Genomic DNA, 21,674 nt, shown 5'->3' with positions numbered 1-21,674 from the left:
ACGATAGCTCCCGGGGATTCCCTATCACCCTTTTTAAAAATAGGAACCAGTATAGAACTTTGCCATGATGTTGGAATTTTTTTGCAACAGATAATATGATGAAATAAGTTGTTCAAAATCAATGCCCATTCCAAGGGGTTCTGCTTAAACATAAAATTGCTTAGCCCATCCGGCCCTGCAGCACGAGAGGAAGAAGACTTTTTAATTAAACCCTCAACTATACTGGGTGAGCACTCCAAATCCCAGTGATTCGGTGTAGTAGATATACACTTAAAATCTGCATACATCGGGTCAGAGTACAATTTCAGAAAGTGCTCAAGCCACTGAGATTCAGTGACTCCACATAATTGTAGGTTCAGTTGAGATGGAGAAACCGCACTGTTAAGTAAGGACCATATTTGAGCTGAGTTTTTGTTATTTGCAGCCGCCAGAAAGGCTTCACCATCCTGCTGATATAAAGTAGCCCTTCTAAAGCGGCACCAGTTTCTATACTGACATTTAATTCTCTGTTGTGTCACTTGTCGAGTACCCAAAGGCATTTTTCGTGTAGCTCTTATGGCTTTTCTCTAGTCACGTTTTGCTTGTTGCATAGTTTGGTCAAAATGATGTTTGTGTACGCGAATATCATATGATTTGTCAGCAAACATTGTACCAAAGCTTGGAAGGATATCTGTATAGAAATCCTTTTTGGTGATGAGCAATCCTTGAGTAGCAAGCTCAAGATCATAGAGGGATGCAGGGGTCCATTTAAAGCGGGTTCTCGCAGTATTGACGGTTAAGACATGTTTTCACCATCGTTGAGACGATGTTGTAGAATCAAGAAGGCCCTCCCATTCAAAAGTTATCATGTGGTGATCACTGATGGTCTGAGTTATAACTTTCAATTGAGTAGCCTTATGAAAAAGGCTATAAGATACGAATGCATAGTCAATAATTCACTGGGATTTTCCTCTTTCCCAAGTTGCACTAGCCGGAATATCGCCTGAGATAGCACCATTGGCCAAATATAGATTATGATCTTTCACAAATTTTAACCATCTTCTGGTCTCACGCTTCTGACTAGGTTTTTCCGGGCTAATACAATTACGATTTAGATCCCCAACCATCAATATGTCACTCACAGAGTTGTCACAAGCTATTAATTCCAGCATTGCAGTCAGATCCTTATAAAAGGTGTTCTCAGTCAGTCCCAACGGATTACGGTATAGATTTATTAAGGCCAGAGATAGCACAGAGCTTTTGATTTGAACTAATTGGATGAAGTTGTTGGGAGAGGCCCATTGAGTGATCCTTAATCCTTTGCTCATTTTTACCACCACTAAAAGGCCAGATGTTGGTCTCCCTCTGGAGGCCGTAGAAGCTGGGAGCAGAATAACATCGTGATCATCCCATGTGGGAGTAATCACCATTCAAGTTTCCTGCAGGGCCACAATATCTTATTTATTATTGTTGGATGAACCTGCCCATTGCAAATGGGAGTGGCCTCTCGTGTTCCATGAAAGTAAACTATATTTTACCTGAGGTTGTTCGATTAATGGTTATGTTTGGAAGTTACTGGAAGTAAATTTGTTTGGAATTTGTGCTGGACCACAATAGGAACAGAGACATTCAGAGGAGTTTTGCGACACAATTGGAGTGGGCACAGATGGTTCAGACTCTTTCGCTTCTTCGATCAAACGCTCCGGATCTTGGGCAATAAGGAAGCCCATTTAAAAGAGTGACATTTTTTCCTTCCAGATCGAATTTAGAACTAGCCCAGATTTAATCCAGAGTCGTACAATTGCGAGATTTTGGTTACAAACAAATTCGACCTGATCAATATCACTTGACGCAATATCCTGGAGATTGCTTATGTCCCCAAAGATGTTTAGGACGCTAGCCCTGCATAGATCGTATTGTTCATGGGGCGCATCTCTACATTTTAAGATTAAAGAGTGACAATTTGCAAATGTATTGCCATTCGTCTGCTTACGTTTTTTCACACCTTGTTTTCTGGGTGTGGGGGCGGAAGCAATGTCCTCATTTCTTTTGGTGGAGCCAACTGTCATGATGCCTACCTCCAAGGAGCCAGACCAGGCCCAGCTACCCCAGAGGCAGACATCATGTCCCCGAGGGAAGTCTCAGAAGCCCCAAGTAGGGGCCCTTTGGACTCAGTCCTGGCGCCTTTGGCGCCAGGCTCATATTGGACAACAGTCCTGGCGCCATAGGCGCCAGGCTCATGAAAGATGACTTTGTGTTTAAAGGTGCTTGGTGTAAACTTACCTGATGCAGACCATGCTGCAACATCCGGGCCATCTAGAGGCCTGAATGGGACTACTTTATCTTTGGGGACTACTTAACCACACGGGTGTGGCCGGAGGAAGAATACATACCTGAGAGGAAGGATACATACCTGGAACTACTTTGAAGGCTATTTAAGCCACGCCCAAGCAGCAACTCACGCTTCGCGTTGTTCTGCATCTAGCAGCTGGACGCTCACCGTGTCTACTCCTGCATCCTGACTTCTGCCACGCCCGCCAGCATCCTGGAACACCTGCAAAGGGAGAAGAGAAGAGAATAGGAGAAAGAAGAGTCCTTACCTGCTAAATCTGCATTCCGGAGACATTTCGCCGACGATCCTGAAAAGGAAGACATTCATTTTAAAAGCACATCGCATCGATCGCTGCAGCGCCGCATCCCACTCATCCTTTATTAGGCGCCTCCATGTTCATCGGCGTCCATCTGGATCCGCAACCACATTTCAGCGCCTAGGGAGAAAAAGACAAGAACAAAGGTGAGCTAGGGAAGAGAATAAGAGAACCTTAATTTGCCATCATAAGACTTACCTGTTGGGTCATTCCCACTTCATTTCGGGTCGGTGCCGCATCCTGGCATTTCCGGACCCCGGCCCCTAAGGGGAAAAAGAGACATCAGCGTTAATGAGCGAATGCTAAGACATTACCTGAACGCTCATTAAAGACTTACCTGATATCTACTGGAACTGTACCTTTCACTTCGGGTCAGTGCCATATCTCCGGCATTTCCGAACCACGGCCCCTATGGGGAAAAAAGACACAAGCATTAGTGCATTAATGCAAGGACACTAAAGGAACCTCTCATCAAACAACTCACCTGAGTTTCCTTCGTTGGTTCCATTGCCCATCTCGGAATCTTTGTTCTGCACCTAAAATAGAGACAACGGACAATTATTATTTCGGGCTCATACTTATAAACAGAATTCTCACAGTACTTTACCGGGAAGGTCAAGCAAACTTGAACTCTCTACAATCCATGATCCAGTGAAGTAACTGGATTACAACGCGCCCCTGCATCAGAAGCAGGATGGAGAGCTCGTCCTTTCAGACGCTAAGGTGAGACTTCACGGGGCATCGCAGAAGGGTTTCGTGGAGGGTGAGAAGGGAGTGGGAGGCTTACACATTATCCCGCAGATTATTGATACTCCCTTTTCACACAAAGAAGGATAATTCTGCGAGTCAGACAAGCCAGATTTGAAGGTCTGGTCCTGTCCATCTTCCGAGTCCTGCGCTTCACCATAGAAGAGGCAACAGCACTCCAAACCAGGCCTGCGCCTCCATGGGAGTCAGGTGAGCGTAACACCAACCTCAGCTGCAAAACTTACTTTTTTCCAACCACCCAAGTGTTCATTTGAAGGATTTTGCACAATATTCATGGGGTTAGAATTAGTATGTATTAAGTGAGTAAGTGTTTGCAAATTCAAATTGGACCCATTTGCAATATTAGCAGAGGGGCATAATGCTGCACGTTCATTCAAATATGCCTCTACAGCCACCTTTATAGCTGACATCTGTTCTTGTAATTCAAACTGACTAATAGATTACCTCCCCATTGGACATCCTACAATAGATTGACCATGTTTAGTATTCAAGGCAATATTCATCGGAATTTGTGAAGGATGAGAAGAGGCAGAGTTAGACGGCAAATTCCTATTATCTGATTCATTAATTAAATCAATAATTTCTGACAGAGGAGCATGTTCAGTTGGTGCGTGGGGTGTCATTGGATTCACAACGGGCACTGAGCCCACACCAATGGAGACAGTGGATTTAGAGATGGGAGGTACTGGGATATTGTTTAGGACATTGAACATGCAAACTGGTGATGAGGTTTACAAGACCACCTGACGTTGACTATTCATCACATCCTTCTTTTTAGGTCTAATTTTGGATTTTTCCTTTGTTAAGCGAGCGCTGCGGACTTTGGCTATTTTCTGCAAGTCAACAAGTGAAACAAAAGGCTGTCTGGTAATACCCGTATTTTATTTTTGCTATTTGCTTTGGACTCCTGTCGAGATTGATCCAAGAGTCATTTATAGACACACAGTCAGGGGCAGGAGATGTTACAGGGCGAATGATATTTTCGAAATAGGGTAACGCCGAATTAGGGACGGCAGGCTTCTTAGGTTCTTGTGTAATAATCATAGGCTGATCAGGACCTACAGCCATGTCAACCTTGCTACTACACTTTGGGAGCGATTGGATAGTATCTGACAAGCTTGCGATTCCTTCAGCCAGCTGCTGTATTTGAAAAGCTTGAGATGACGTTTTTTGATCAAGAGATTCAAACAGTTTATACAAACTGGCTAGTGTAGTATTTACGGCTGCTAACGTGATCTCAATTAGAGCCAAATTTTCTGTTGGGTTTGCAGAAGTATTAATTGGTAGACAACGTCTGGGCGTGGGTAATAAAAAAGAGTCATGTATAGAACTAATAGTTGAGCCCATGATACCTTGATTTGCTGCCCCAGACGACAGGTCTTCATGGGATTTATTTATTTTTTCATCATTAACGTGTAAGGATATATTAGACACATCAGAGAAATCCGGTAAATCATGCCCTTGACTAGACACCTCAAAAACTGTGGCTAACGGACACACCATTGGCAAAACATTTCTTACTTCTTGACATATCGACTCAGATTGCATGTTTGCTAATATGGTGTTATCTGAGACAATAGGCAAACAATTAATAGGCTCAAGTCCTACAGGCATGCTTGATACAGTACTTACAGCGTTAGCCTTGGGCGTTGTCAATGTGAGCAAGGGCGGCACATTAGAGATTTCCTCAGACATACATTCTTTACGTTTCGCACAGAAAGTGCGGATATCTCTATTTTCAAGTGGTGTTCGAAGAATGGGAGTCAGGATAATAGACTTTTTGGAAATACGGGCTAATTTCCTTTGTTTTGGAGTTGTTAAGTCAGTGATTCCTGAAACGCTTATGCCATTACCTGTATCCGGCATGTTTGTCTTTAGAGTATAAGGACAAAAAAGCATGAATCAATGGTTTATTCTTTGTAATGAGTGCGTATAATATGGCTAACCATGCAATCCCCGCAATATTTTGTGATTTGTTAGTCTCAACTTATTTGCACTCTAAGACCATAAAGTTCAACACACAAATAGCCTTTCCTACTCCCTACTCGCAACGCCGCGGCGAAGCGGCAAAGCGGGACTTAGTCCGGTGCGCGCGCGCGGTGCGCGCGCTGTTGCGGTTTTATAGCGCCGCCCACAAAAGTGCAAGCAAAGCCTAGAAAAGAAAAACACAGTAAATATAAAGTCCAAATATACTACTTTCAAACGTAGTATACTGCTGTTCAGAATCACTTTCTGGAGGCTGTAGTATAAATGTCCAAAAGTTAAACGTTGATGCAGCAAACACAAGGAGTCCAAGTGAGCAGCAACAGCATGTAGCGGCAAAGCGGGACTTAAACCGGGACTTACTCCGAGTCGATCAACACCAGGCACGTGTCTAATCCCTGCACCTGGGCGTGGTGTATTAAGTCCACCATTTTATGGACATTTTCCGTCCCTTGGTGCCCTTTGATGAAACCAACCTGGTCACCGTGAATCAGACTCTGCAATACTTGGTGAAGTCTACATCCCAACAGTTTCGCCAGAATCTTTACGTCCCTGTTCAGTAACAATATTGAATGATACGACGAACATAGGGCTGGGTCTTCCCTCCCTTGGGAATCACCACAACATTGTTGAACAATTTAGTCATAAATGGTGCTAGAGTGGAGCGATACGTCTTATAGAAGTGGAATGTAAAGCTATCATCACCCGGGGAGGTCTCGAACTTCATGTGTTCAATGGTGAGGATCACCTCCGACTCCGTTATCAGGGCCTCCAGTGTGGCAGCTGACTCCGGTGAGATACACTGAATAGAAAAATCATCTAAAAATGTATCAACGTGCGATCCATCCCCCCGGTACTCTGATGTTTACAACTGCTCAAATTTACTAAAATCCCAAATATACTAAACTCCTCCCCTTTATGCCCGTCCTTCTACACCGCGTGATGCTGCTCTGGGCGTATAGTGCATTGCGTTGTTTCTGGAGCTTCCGGGCCAGAATCTTGTCACCCTTTCCCCTTTTTCATGATATTTTTGTTTAAGAAACATCAGTTTCCTTTCCGTCTGATACAGCAATAGGGCATGTAATTGTGCATGTAATTGTGCTTTGTCCCTCCCTTGGCTGAAAGGCCTCAATTCTACCCCACAAATCCACTTCCTGTTCCTCCCGTTCTCTCTTCTTATGTGCACCTATTCTCATGAGGTCACCTCTGATTGTTACCTTAAAGGCGTCCCACACACTCAGGAGCACCACCTCTCCATTATCGCTAATTTGAAAGTACTCTTTTATATTGGCCAACAGTCCCTGTGTGGTTTCCTTAGCCTTAAGCAGTAAGTCATTATATATCCACCCACCCCTGTGCCCCTCCCACTCCCAGACTCTGATAACAATTCTCACCAAGTCATGGTCCGGCCACGGAATCGATTCAGTGCAAGACTCCCTAACCCTCCCTTTTAGCACCCCCTCTAGAAATATGTAATCTATTCTCGAGTAGGTGTCATGAACCTGTGAGTAATGAGTGAACCATGGATTTAGCCCCTCCCCACCCCCACCTGAGCATAAGAGTCCACTACCACCAATACACTGTTGATTTGTTGAATACGCCGGGAAAGGGCCATCTGAGTCTGGGAGGGATTTGAATCATTCATACTCTTCCAGTCTGTCATTGGGTTGAGGACCATGTTAAACCCGCCCCCCCTTCAACCAGCCGGCCATCCAAAAATAGTTGTATCCTCTCCTTCACCTGGTCCCAGAACTGTGCTTGGCCTTAAGTTGGACAGTATACAGAACTCATTGTCAACTTGCTTCCCTTGACCCTTCCTTTCAAAAACATATAGTGCCCCTCTGGGTCCTTAAATTCCCTGTCCACAACCATACCCAGCTTACTTGCTACCATGATCGCCACCCCCACTGGGGGGCACCCCTCCACACAGTGCCGGTTCACAACTGTGGCCATGGCAGGAAGTGGCAAATGCCCAGGTTCCAGGTCAGCATCACTGGCCCCCCCAGCAAGACCTACCCTTGCCGGAGCCACGGTTATACACAGTCCCTGGGAAGTAGAGCAATGCCACCACTCCCAGCACCGCTGTACACAGGGCAATGATGGCAATCCTTTTTTGACAGGCACCACACTGTGCACTGAGGATACCCTCTGTGCCAAAAATGAGAAAAACATTAATTAAGGTGCCTGCCCCCACTGGGAACCACACCTGAGGATCAAGTTCACTTTACCTCCTACACTGGCAAGTCTTCCGGCCACAGTGCGCCCCAGGTATGGGTATGAGCAGGTCTGGGACGATCACGCCAGTCCTCGTCTTCTGCGCCCAGGCCTTTTCAAGCAGCAGCACAGGCCCCCGCAGCTAGTCGATGTGAGCAATCCCAACCCTCCCCCAACTGCACCACCGGCAAGCTTGTCAAGGACTACCAGGGGTGGGCAGAGGGTCCGTCTGGCCATCTCCAACAACAACACACCCCTGGGAGGTCTCCCTCGCCGCACTATGCACCCAGCTGCTGGAGGCTCAAAGTCGACTCTTTGGAGCGAGGACCACATCCTTGCCTAGGCCTGCTGTCTCAGTGCACACAGCACTCTGTCTCTGCACGGGTCCACAGTCCGAAGATATTCCGTGACCTAGCAGGTTCGTCCCATCTGCAGCACTCCGCACAATGGAATCCTTGGTCGGGTCTCTCGTCACCTTGCTGCCGGCCCTGGGGCAGTCACTTACAGCTCAATGGTTCCCGGGCCAAAAGACTTCAAATTTTTGCCAGAAGCTCCTTGGGGTCCCAGGGCCTGGTGTGGGGCTCACGGGTCTCCCGACATGGGGTGAATCAGGGCCTTAGGACCCTTTCCCACGGTTAAGGGAGAGTTACGCAGAACAGCTTCTGCATCTCTGCGCCCCCTGGTGGCTGACCATACACAGCATTTTGATGAGTGGCAGTTGCAAGTGAAATGCTGCCTTTTGTCTATCAGTCAACAATGTGCCTCTCCATATCCCTTCTGCAGTCTGGTTTCATTTTTCACATGTTCCATGCTTCAACTGCAGAAATATGTACATTTGAATTCACTAAGCACATTGGCTGTGTTGAGGTTTTGAGGCTGGCTTTTTATTCTAACAGTGTGCCTTCCCATGACAAAAAGGTATTTGTGCACCTTTTGGACCTAATATGGCCTTTCAGTTTATTTGATCCTGGGGCTGCCATTAAACCCCACAACCTGTAGTTATTTCATATTTATATGGCCCTAAATATTCTGCAAGGTGTACGCATGTTTCATTTTCTTTTACATTGCTATGGCCTAGTCCTCGCTTTGTAACATGAACACATAAATTAAATAAATAAATACAGCATAACTAAGCCTACATGTTTGAGAAAGGATGTGCAGGCCCTGAGAGCTTTGTACCAGGAAGGTGGTTAGATAACCAGTGCAGGGGGTTTGTGCTGGTCTGGAGAGCTGTTGCTAGGGAAAGCATGCTTCACCTGGCAGTAAGGAGAAATATCCAGGCAACAATTGATGGATAATGTCCCATCCCAAAGACTTGGAGCATTTCACTGTGGAATGCAACTGCCCATCTGAAGATATGCTGCACGTGTGACTGAATTACATTGTAATTGGTTATTTATAACGCGCTTAACATCCAGAGGTTTCTAAGCGTGGACCCGGGGATCGAACCTGTGTTGCTTTGCGTCGTCTTGCTTCCAAAGCGAGCGTGTTGCCCTTGAGCTATCCTCCCGAGATTATATTCAGTAATGTGTGTCTGCTGGATTTCCCAGGGCATTACGGTAATGCCATGGATGGTACCTGGTTTTTGCTTTGCCAGCTGCAAGGAGGTGCAATATGTGGAATTATTTTGGGGAAAGGTAAGCCAATGCAGTAGGAGATGCAATGTGTGAATTTCCTGTGGTGTGCCGGTGCCCAGATTGTATCTGAGTCTTAGTGCATACGAGGCAACGTGCTAGCAGCATGCAGGTGTGACTCAGGACCCCCACCCAGTGGCCCTTCCCAGGAGCACCCGAATGGCCGGCGCCCCTGAAAGTCATCCACCATTGCTCATTTCTGCCATGCTTCTGCACTGGGCATGAATGCAGAGTTACTCCATCAGGTAGAAGTAGGTCTGAGAAACACACAGTTCCTTTCCTGGTGATTGCCAAAAACACCCAGGATGACCCAGGAATAGCCTGACGGCTATCATTCTGGCACTTTCCTGCCACTATTCCAATCCATAATTTGGTCACCAGAAACAATATATAGGTGCCACTGTTTAGGATCCACACGGTCATTCCCGTACGTTCTATGGAGTGTAACAGATGTCTGGGGGGCCATTTGCACATGATGGTTGGGGACCTCCCTTGCTTAGAGAAGAAAACAGTCTGAGGCATCAGTGTGGTGAATACATTATAATGGAGACAAAAGAAAATATAGCCGGGGGTTGATAGCCAGAGATTATCATGAGACAGCCTGCTAGCAGGGAGCTGAAACACTAAATGCACACTGAAAAGCTACCAATCCTTTGTAAGCCAGTGGCTGATGTGGAGGAACCCGTGTTATAGGACAACATGATGATAACACTTCTGCATACCCTGAGGAAAGTGACGGCGAAGGGCTGCAGCAAAAAAGCTTGTAATGCGAGCACTGCAAAGTGCAAATTTTAAGCCCCAGAATGAAACTAGCAAAAAAAAATAATATATTATCATGTTTTAAGAGTGCTGACTGGCAACCCTGGGGGCAGTTGATTGGGGGCCCTGCAAGGGCTCAAAGCCCCTATCAATTGAAAAAGGTCGAAAGGCCCTGATGCTAGATCTGAACAGCAATTGAAAGATTCTGTTCATTTTCACTCTGCTTATCAGTTTCTGTCTAAACTTAGCATTCTAACAGGATACTTTCAAATAATGCAACATACTTGGCAAATATCCGAGAGACCTTGGGAATCCGGACATCCTATTCTTACTTTTACAGCTGCAATTGGTCTTATCTTCTTGCAGTGTGTAGAGTTTAGGTGTAGAATACAGATGGTTTCTTTGAACAGTCCACTGATTGGCTCGCTGTCTAGGCATTCGGCCGTCCACGCTAGTGGTAGCACAAACCAGTGCTTTGTGAAGAGGCCTCCCTTTCCAGGCAGCTCAGCAAATGGAATCGAGACACCTGTGTATGTTGCTAGCAAGATTACTGGCCAGCTTTAAAGTCAGAAGTACAGAGTACCAGGGATAGGGTGCAGCGAAAAAGCACAGGGGAACCAGGAGTGCTGCTGTGTGTAAGAAGGGTTTTGTGGGGGTGGCACACACAGTCTGTAGAGTCGCACACATTGTGCAAGGTGTGAACATGTGAGTCGATCCCACCAGATCCTCATCTATGAGAAGTTCTCCTATTGCTGACGAAGTTCTGATTGGCCGAGAGGAGTTTATCAGTGGTTGAAATGCCTGGTTCACCAAACCATATCTCTGTATAGCCAAGAAAGAGGTATTCTGGTCCTCAGTAAAGCTGTTACTGTTAGCGAGGCCAACGGGAATGGCAGGCGAGTGCTATACAAGGCCACTTTACATTGCAATAGGGGACTCTTTGGCCACTTCGTTGGGCTTCTCAATAGCCATGCTTGCAGTGTATTTGCCGGGTAACCCCTTCAGTCTTGAGGGCTTTGAAATGACGCAAACTTGCTGTTACTAGCTCGTCTTCAGAAACTGCTGAACGCACTTTCTTTGCTTGTCGTGGGGGTTTCCTTGTTGCATCTGCCAGGGTCGCCAGGCACTAGCCCCAGTCTGTGAAAGAAGGCAAAGTGCTTTACCTTTCTATCTTTCCAGCTTAAGGCAACACACTGAGAATGCCAGAATGCCAAAAGTGGAAAAAGATTATTGGCATATGAAGACCTTGACATGTATAGAGACCGGCATGGGTGAGAGACAAGGAGATCAGAAGTACACCAGCACAGAGGAGGCATCACGCGGATGGAGCGCTTCCATCACCGGCTGCTCATATAGTAACCATGTGTCAGCACGGAGTCGCCCAAAACGGTACAAAAAGCACAATCACAGAAGGTCGGCCATTGTAGTACAGGAACAGGGTTGAAATCAGCAGACATCTTGAAGCACAAATGCCCTTCTACTGCCTCATTGATCCCAACCTAAAATGGGGAACCAATCACCAGCCACATTTAACTCGCTCACCATGACACCATGCCAACACAGTACCATGTTTGTCCATGCATCCACGGGTGGCCTCATGTGGCCTGCACAATAGAGCACCGCACAACCCTGGGTACATTGCTGGAGCCAAAGTCCAGTCGTGATAGGATGTGACCATAGCCCTCTGCTTCAACATGCTACCCCCTTTTCTGAAAGCAGTGTGTAGCGCGTGGCTGGGTCAGGTAAATCCATCTCTGGAAATGTCTTGTCTGTGCTTAGAGAGCTGTCTTTTGGATGTCTCACCAAAGAGGTGATAGCGGTGCTCACCCAAGGTTCCTAGCTGGTGATGGCCTACATGGTACCCGTAGTCCTAGTTCCACCAAGCCATCCCCTCTCCTTTTCAGAATACTGGTGCTGTCAACCTCAGCTTGTGGTCAAGCCATCCCCTCTCCTTTTCAGAGTACTGGTGCTGTCAACCTCAGCTTGTGGTCAAGCCATCCCCTCTCCTTTTCAGAATACTGGTGCTGTCAACCTCAGCTTGTGGTCAAGCCATCCCCTCTCCTTTTCAGAGTACTGGTGCTGTCAACCTCAGCTTGTGGTCAAGCCATCCCCTCTCCTTTTCAGAGTACTGGTGCTGTCAACCTCAGCTTGTGGTCAAGCCATCCCCTCTCCTTTTCAGAATACTGGTGCTGTCAACATCAGCTTGTGGTCAAACCATCCTCAGCTTGTGGTCAAGCCATCCCCTCTCCTTTTCAGAATACTGGTGCTGTCAACATGAGCTTGTGGTCATATGAAGCCCCTACGATTCTGCTCAGGGCAAATTCATATTGCCAATCTGCCCATTAGGGCTCCTTTGTTACAGGTTATGTAGCTAAAATTGTTCAAGAGGCTACACCCGAGGAAGGGATTGTAATGCGCTTCCCCCTAATAATTCTCTAAACTAAGTAAGAAAGGGGCTTAGAACTATGCCATTTGTATTGATTCTTTTATTTAAGATCAGCTGAAAGCTCTATTAGTAAACCCCCACAATTATAATTGGTCATTTCTAACACTTAATACCCAGAGGATTCTAAAGAGGATCCGGGGATCGAGCCTGTGTTGCTCTGTGTCATCTTGCTTCCAAGATGAAAGCGTTGCCCCTGAGCTAACCTCCTGAGACATACGTTCAGGCCTTCCCATTTAAGAACCCATTCTTGGACAAAGTTTACAACAGTGGGCCTCGTTATGAATGCGATGTGTGGGCAGTTCTTGGAAGTAATTTCCGTTACCGCCTCTTTGTTTGGCTGGAACGGAATAACGGCTGATTCTGCTGCACCCCTGTACGTCGAGTTTGGAGGTGATGGGGAGGATTTAGTTCCATCATAAAGTTGAAGTTAAATCCTCCACGTTAACCTCCAAAAATCCGTGGGTTTACATTCCCACTCGTGGTAAGTCCCCCCAAAAATCTCTGTCTAGACCTATGGCCTCCAGAAATAGGGATTTGCAGTACCTTACCAACAGACGCAAGTTGGCGGTAAATCCACCGAACCAAGTGGTGGTAACGGTAAATGAGTTTGGCAGTCATTTTGTCACCGAATTGCACTCGTTCTGAGGTCCAGTGTCCTCTTTTAAATGTAACTAAGCTGTATTTGTCCCCTTGCTTCATTGTGCTCTGATCAGTAGATGTTTCTCCATCTAACGTGTAAGTGGTGAAAAGACGGTCCTTTTGTTTTTGTCTCTTGACTGGTCTTTAATATGCAGCTCACCAGATGTTTTAGACTATGTGCCTCCTTACAAGTTTCCCGATATCCCGCCGACAATTCCGGCGGGACACCCGGAAACTGCCCGTACTGTCTCTGCCGCCTGATATCCTGGTATTACTGGGATATTACGTGCAGCACCGGTAGTACTGGTGATTCTCGCATTTATTTGCCGGTACAGGCCAGATCTACTTCCAGGTCAAGCCTGCCAGTAGTTCTGTGCCATGACCGGCAAACTTGTGTATCCCCGGTCTGGGCAAAATACCAGTGCCGGAATTGCCGGCATTTTCACCAGCATTGTTTCCAGACCGGGGAACTCCTAATAAGCCCAATAAGACTGTTAAGATCCCTCACCATTGACTATGCTGTCTAGGGCTGCTGGGAACTGTAGCCTAAACCATCTGCCGAGCCAAAGGTTGCAGACCCCACCAGGTGATACATGAACATTGGGAAATGTAACTGCTTTCAGGCCGAACCTTTACATGATTAGAGACAGGCAAGGGAGTGTCTGCAGAGCGCAGGGAAACCCAGAAAACTCCCAGAAGTTTGTGTAGTTGTGGTCATGTGATGTCACTGTCTGAATTTGCAACAACGTCTTTGCTTGCAATGCTGACCCCCAGATCATCTCACCACCATGGTGGAGTTCATCATCACTAACCTGTGTTTCCCATTTTCTCCACAGCTCCTGGCAGTGAAGGCACCAATCGACGACAGCAGGATACCGGGAGAGACATGGCGAACACCTCCGACAACCTGTCCTTCTGTGAGGACTACCGCTTCAACCATGGGCTGCACCTGGTGGGCTACAGCGTCATCTTCTCCTTTGGGTTGCTCTTCAATGTGCTGGCCCTGTGGATCTTCCTGCGCTACCTGCGGCTCAAGTCAGTGGTCAGCATCTACATGTTCAACTTGGCCCTCAGTGACCTTCTCTTTACTCTCTCGCTGCCGCTGCGGCTTTTCTACTACTCCCAGCACCACTGGCCCTTCGGCACGGTCCTCTGCCAGCTCTCAGGGTCCCTCTTCCAAATCAACATGTACGGAAGCTGCCTCTTCCTTATGTGCATCAACCTGGACCGCTATGTGGCCATTGTACACCCACTGCGCTGGCGTCACCTGCGGCGGCCAAAGGTGGCCCGTCTGGTCTGCATCGCGGTTTGGATTCTTATCCTGGTAAGCTGCATCCCAGCTGCCCGCATTCATGTGTCCAATGACTGTCGCTACCAGAATGGATCCATTTCACGCTGCTTTGAGGGTTTCAGCACATGGGAGAAGGAGGTTCTGCCGCTGATGGTCCTTGCTGAAATAGTGGGCTTTCTTCTCCCGCTGGGTGCTGTGGTATATGGCTCGTGCCGCATCTTCCGTGAACTGTGCCGGTCTGGCGGAACTCAGAGTGTACGGCGACAGAAGACAATACGTCTGCTGATAGTCAACTTGGCCATCTTTGTGGTTTGCTTTGTGCCCTACAACACCACACTGGCAGCCTATGGTCTTCTGAAGGCCAATGTGGTGAAGTCGACTGCCACTACCCGCAGCTCGGTGAGACAGGTGCTTGTGGTGACCGTGTTGCTGGCCAGCCTGAACTGTACTCTAGACCCACTGGTGTACTACTTCAGCACAGAGGGTTTCCGCAACACCTTCAAAAGGCTGCGCATGGGACAGGGCTGGGACTCTGAGGGCGGCACGGACAGGACTTTAGTCAGGAGGTCCGGTACCACCAGGAGCAACTCTAGCAATGGCGATGCCAGGTACTCCACCATCGAGAAGGACTCACCGGCCATTGAGAAGATCCCGCCAACCTTTGGGAAGGATTCACCCACCAATGGAAGAGGCCACCACACTCAGCAGGTCTTACGGCCGACGACACGGCTCAAGGGGATACCTATACAAGACTCTGCGATTTAGGGAAGTGGAAGGAGCTCTGTTAGAAAAACCCTTTTTGTGACTTTCCAAGAGGATCAAACTTATCGTAGTGTCTTCTGAGGAAAACATTAGCCATCTTGGAAATGTAAGGATGCCTTCAAAGGTAATCATGTTGGGCCCACTGCGGAGGGCCATAACTGACAGGCTTGGCCTCTACAGGTAGTCAAAGAATGTTGACACTTCTGATGTGGTAAAACCAACGTAAAGGCCCATTGAGGGGGATCATTAACTTTCCCATAGCGAGAAAAGGGATTCAGAAGCTAAGAACTCTTATCAGGTGGGCAGAGGGCCAGCAAGGAAGAGATAAGGAAGAAAGTGAGAAAAAGAGTCACAGAGGGCAGCACTGAGGCGGCAGAGAAGGGGATGGGCACGAGATTGGAGGGGGGGGCATGTGCCAGTGGCACGAGGGAATCATTCAAAATAAGGATAAACATGAGCCTAGAAAGTACAATGTTGATCGCCATTTAAACAATTGCCTATGAGTGAGGTGCTTCAAGGTGTGCAGCTCACAGGAGTTTAGAGGCTGAAGTGCAAGAAGATATCAGCAGTAAGGCTGCCTTACAATCCATGGAGCGCACAAGGGTAGAGAAACCTAGAACACCAAGAGGGCCTGTCATATGCATACTAGAGGTGCTGCAGTGGGTTCCTAGCACACTGGTGGGACGAGGGGATAACAACACTAAAGGGTGTGGGTGTGTTGAAAATAAGCAGAGAACATGGATGTACTAAATGTTAACTAACCTAGATCACGCTGAAACCAGGAAGCGGCAATACACTTAGCCCACATTGAGTAGCAATGGGGAAAGCAGCCTGGAACACTGAGAGGATAAGGGAAACACACCTGGAACAGTACGGTGGCTATATGGACTGGAGCCTAGAACAATGAGAGAATGAGCAATACGCGCCTGGAACATTATGGTGGTTATAGGGAATGGAGCCTAGAACACTGAGAGGATGAGGGAAACACGCCTGGGACATTACGGTGGCTATAGGCAATGAAGCCTAGAACACTAGGAGGATGAGGGAAACATGCCTGGGACATTACGGTGGCTATAGGGAATGGAGCCTAGAACACAGAGGATGAGGGAAACATGCCTGGGACATTACGGTGGCTATAGGCAATGGAGCCTAGAACACTGAGAGGATGAGGGAAACATGCCTGGGACATTACGGTGGCTATAGGCAATGGAGCCTAGAACACTGAGAGGATGAGGGAAACATGCCTGGAACATTACAGTGGCTATAGGGAATGGAGCTTAGAACACTGAGAGGATGAGGGGAACACACCTGGGACATTATGGTGGCTATAGGGAATGAAGCATAGAACAGTGAGAGGAAGAGGGAAACACGCCTGGAACATTAGGGTGGTTATAGGGAATGGAGCTTAGAACACTGAGAGGAAGAGGAAAACAAGCCTGGGACATTACAGTGCCTATAGGGAATGGAGTATAGAACACTGAGAGGATGAGGGAAACATGGCTGGGACATTACAAAGGCTATAGGGAATGGAGCCTAGAATATTGAGAGGATGAGGGAAACATGACTGGGACATGACGGTGGCTATAGGGAATAGAGCATAGGACAATGAGAGAATGAGCAATACGCGCCTGGAACATTATGGTGGTTATAGGGAATGGAGCCTAGAACACTGAGAGGATGAGGGAAACACGCCTGGGACATTACGGTGGCTATAGGCAATGAAGCCTAGAACACTAGGAGGATGAGGGAAACATGCCTGGGACATTACGGTGGCTATAGGGAATGGAGCCTAGAACACTGAGAGGATGAGGGAAACATGCCTGGGACATTACGGTGGCTATAGGCAATGGAGCCTAGAACACTGAGAGGATGAGGGAAACATGCCTGGGACATTACGGTGGCTATAGGCAATGGAGCCTAGAACACTGAGAGGATGAGGGAAACACGCCTGGAACATTACGGTGGCTATAGGGAATGGAGCTTAGAACACTGAGAGGATGAGGGGAACACACCTGGGACATTATGGTGGCTATAGGGAATGAAGTATAGAATAGTGAGAGGAAGAGGGAAACACGCCTGGAACATTAGGGTGGCTATAGGGAATGGAGCTTAGAACACTGAGAGGAAGAGGAAAACAAGCCTGGGACATTACAGTGCCTATAGGGAATGGAGTATAGAACACTGAGAGGATGAGGGAAACATGCCTGGGACATTACAAAGGCTATAGGGAATGGAGCCTAGAATATTGAGAGGATGAGGGAAACATGACTGGGACATGACGGTGGCTATAGGGAATGGAGCATAGAACAATGAGAGAATGAGCAATACGCGCCTGGAACATTATGGTGGTTATAGGGAATGGAGCCTAGAACACTGAGAGGATGAGGGGAAACACGCCTGGAACAGTACGGTGGCTATAGGGAATGGAGCTTAGAACACTGAGAGGATGAGGGAAACATGCCTGGAACATTACAATGGCTATAGGGAATGGAGCCTAGAACACTGAGAGGATGAGGGAAACATGCCTGGGACATTACGGTGGCTATAGGGAATGGAGCCTAGAACACTTAGAGGATGAGGGGAACAAGCCTGGAACATTACGATGGCTATAGGCAATGGAGCCTAGAACACTAGGAGGATGAGGGAAACATGCCTGGGACATTATGGTGGATATAGGGAATGGAGCCTAGAACACTGAGAGGATGAGGGAAACACGCCTGGAACAGTACGGTGGCTATAGGGAATGGAGCTTAGAACACTGAGAGGATGAGGGAAACACGCATGGAACAGTACGGTGGCTATAGGGAATGGCGCTTAGAACACTGAGAGGATGAGGGAAACATGCCTGTGACATTACAATGGCTATAGGGAATGGATCCTAGAACACTGCGAGGATGAGGGAAACATGCCTGGGACATTACGGTGGCTATAGGCAATGGAGCCTAGAACACTGAGAGGATGAGGGAAACATGCCTGGCACATTATGATGGCTATAGGGAATGGAGCCTAGAACACTGAGAGGATGAGGGAAACATGCCTGGGACATTACAGTGGCTATAGGCAATGGAGCCTAGAACACTGAGAGGATGAGGGAAACATGCCTGGAACATTACGGTGGCTATAGGGAATGGAGCTTAGAACACTGAGAGGATGAGGGAAACAGGCCTGGGACATTACGGTGGCTATAGGGAATGGAGCATAGAACAGTGAGAGGAAGAGGTAAACACGCCTGGAACATTAGGGTGGCTATAGGGAATGGAGCTTTGACACTGAGAGGATGAAGGAAACATGCCTGGGACATTACAATGGCTATAGGGAATGGAGCCTAGAACACTGAGAGGATGAGGGAAACAAGCCTCGAACATTACAGAGGCTATAGGGAATGGAGCATAGAACAGTGAGAGGAAGCGGGAAACACGCCTGGAACATTAGGGTGGCTATAGGCAATGGAGCCTAGAACACTGAGAGGATGAGGGAAACAAGCCTGGAACATTACAGCGACTATAGGGAATGGAGCCTACAACACTGAGAGGATGAGGGTAACATGCCTGGGACATTACGATGGCTATAAGGAATGGAACCTAGAACACTGAGAGGATGAGGGAAACATGCATGGGACATTACGGTGGCTACAGGCAATGGAGCATAGAACAGTGAGAGGAGGAGGGAAACACGCCTGGAACATTAGGGTGGCTATAGGGAATGGAGCTTAGAAAACTGAGAGGATGAAGGAAACATGCCTGGGACATTACAGTGCCTATAGGGAATGGTGCATAGAACAGTGAGAGGAAGAGGGAAACACGCCTGGAACATTAGGGTGGCTATAAGGAATGGAGCTTAGAACACTGAGAGGATGAGGGAAACAAGCCTGGAACATTACAGTGGCTATAGGGAATGGAGCCTAGAACACAGAGGATGAGGGAGACCAACCTGGAACATTACGATGGCTATAGGGAATGGAGCATAGAACAGTGAGAGGAAGAGGAAAACAAGCCTGGACGGTTATGGTTGTTATAGGGAATGGAGCCTACAACACTGGGAGGATGGGGGGAACAAGCATGGGCGATTATGGTGGTTATGGAGAATGGAGCCTAGAACACTGAGAGAATGAGGGAAACAAGCCTGGAACATTGCGCTGGTTGTAGGTCATGGAGCCTAGAACGCAGAGATAGGTTAAAATGTTGGACACAAACTTAGAACATTGGGAACCTCTCTAGGGAAGGAAGCTTAGAACTTGAAGATAGGCAGAAAGTGAAACCCGCTTTCAGCTGCAGGAGGCACCAGCAGGTAGAGAAGGCTATAGCAACAGGCAAAGCGGCCCAGAATACCTGGGAATGATAGGGAGTGGGAAAACGCTTGGAGACTAGTGAATCGGGATAGGAAAAGGGGGCCTCGAGCACAGCGAAAGGCTAGGGTGTGAAAGCATGCCACTGCACCGGTAATGGCCAAGGAAGAGGCCGGCTAGAACACAGAGGTAGCAACACAGGGGGGGGGGAAATGGGAAAAGAAGCCCAGAGCATCAAGCTTGACTGCCATGGAGAAACTAAGCTTTGAACAAAAGGAATGTCATTAAGAAAGTGCAACCATAGGCATGAATGAGGGCCAAACAATTTTAGCAGACAGAGACGACAAAAGCGGGTGAATGAGCCTAGAACGCAGACACAGGCTCGGCCAAAAAGCAATGTAGGACCCCTGGGACAGGCATGGCAGGTGGAACCTAAAATGCTGCTTTGGTTTGGGCAAAAACAAGCTTGGAACACAGGGTGGGCACATTTGAAACATGCATAGAAGTCTGAAGCGGGCTGGGACGGTGAACGCATGCTTAGAGTGTAGGGGATAAAAATGGGCTAACGCTTTTATGGACACGGAGACACGCTAGGGCAAGGGAATTAAGTGCAGAACCAAGAGGATAGAGATGGGTAAAAGTACCTATATATATATATAATGTATATATATATACATTTATTTATTTATTTTCCTAAAAATAAAAGAAAGGAGCCTAGAATACCAAGGAGGAAAACAATAGGAGAAGATGTGACTTTAAAGTGAGCTTAGAACAGACAGGACAACAATGGTGAAATGCATCTAGAACATATAGGATACAGGGATAGAACTAGGTTTGACAGAGGAAACTGCACTTGATATGGTAGCCTCGAACACACAAGCAACTATTAGGGGTTCTAGTCCATTCACATGGTCTTCACCTCTGCGTATATGATCGGACACAGGGTTCTGAAGTGGACGGGGAACACGGAGAATTGGATGTGAGTAACCTCCACTTGAAACATGGTGTTATATTTCGATGACAGAGTCTAGAAGGCACACAGGAACTAGGGGGTGGGCAAGAGGGCACTTGGAACACAAAGTAGGACTGGCTGGGCTATGTTGGTGAAAGTAAGCTTTGAACCTCTGAGTTACTGTGGCACAAGAAAGCTAGGGTACAAAAAGAGGCCAAAGCAGTGACTGACAGCAAATGAGCCGGAATGAAAAGATGTCCTGGACCAGTCAGACAGGCGAGGGTGCTGGGGTTCTGTTCAGAACATAAAAGCTGGAATCAGTAGAGAAACCTAGAATGCAAACATAGCCATAGGTCATGAAGCTAAGGATTGAACATATGATGTGTTATCATAAAAAAGACCTAAAATGCACGATGAGACCAGCGTGGGGAAGACACGCCTAGAACATATGGGCTGCTCTGTGGTAGGAGGCAGGAGCGCACGAAGACTGGGATGCTAAAGGTTAGCTAACATAAAAAAACTGCAATGGTTAGAGCAACCTAGAACACAAAAAGAGGCAACAGCGGTGACGCTATGCTTAAAACATATGACTGCAAAGAGCATAGGAACCCAGAACACATAAAGGCAATGTTCTGTGCATGAAAGGTACCTTGAAGAAGAAGAGCTGCAGTAAGAAGAGGAGCTGTGGATACATGCAAGTGCTAGGAGGAACAATCACAAAGAAGAGCAGTGGGTGATAGAGCCTGGAACATGCTTGTGATCGAGCCTAGAACCTGTAATTGCAGCAACAGCTATGGTCTGTGAACCAGAGGCGTATGACAAGGAGCCAAACTCTCACCAGAAACATCTGCATTGTACTCATGTAAGTGTCTGAAAGGACAACGCCAGGCTGTTCCATGTTGGAACCTGAAACGGAGAGACATACCCAAATGTCATGTTCCAAGACCATGCGATACCAACAGCGAATTAATAAAGATTCCTTGAAAATGCACAAAAGAACCTACCACATGTGAGTCAGTCCTTGTAAGGGTCAATGCAGGGACACAGTCCATCTTGCCTGTGACAGATGAGGACAGGCGATGTTACCTGTGACAGGCGAGTATGTTCCATGTTACCTGTGGCAGGTGAAGGAAGATCATGTTACTTGTGAGAGGTGTTGGACAGGCCATGTTACATGTGACAACTAATGGGCAAAGGGTCTTATCTGTGACAGGTGGAGGATGCCCCAGGTACCTTTAACAGGTTTTAGACATGCCATGCAACTTGTGAGTTATGAGGATGGGTCATGCTTCCTGTGACAAAAGAGCGCCATGT

At 47.4% G+C, this 21,674-nt stretch overlaps 1 protein-coding gene across 2 annotated transcripts in view; it reads left to right on the top strand.

Annotated features, from left to right (window-relative positions):
* Positions 1-21,359, top strand: part of LPAR5 (lysophosphatidic acid receptor 5) — a 254,560-nt gene extending 233,201 nt beyond the window's left edge. For both annotated transcript variants that reach the window (XM_069650686.1, XM_069650687.1), the window contains exon 3: positions 13,907-21,359. In XM_069650686.1, coding sequence (XP_069506787.1) covers positions 13,957-15,126 — 1,170 coding nt within the window. In that variant the 5' untranslated portion in view covers positions 13,907-13,956 and the 3' untranslated portion in view covers positions 15,127-21,359. The remainder of the gene's footprint in view (positions 1-13,906) is intronic.
* The last annotated feature ends 315 nt before the right edge of the window (positions 21,360-21,674 follow it).

Source organism: Ambystoma mexicanum, chromosome 3p (genome assembly GCF_040938575.1).
Source record: "Ambystoma mexicanum isolate Mex_15411 chromosome 3p, UKY_AmexF1_1, whole genome shotgun sequence".
NCBI classification, from domain to species: Eukaryota; Metazoa; Chordata; class Amphibia; order Caudata; family Ambystomatidae; genus Ambystoma; species Ambystoma mexicanum.
The sequence above is the reverse complement of the archived record's forward strand: the minus strand, read 5'-3'. Positions and strand labels throughout refer to the sequence as shown.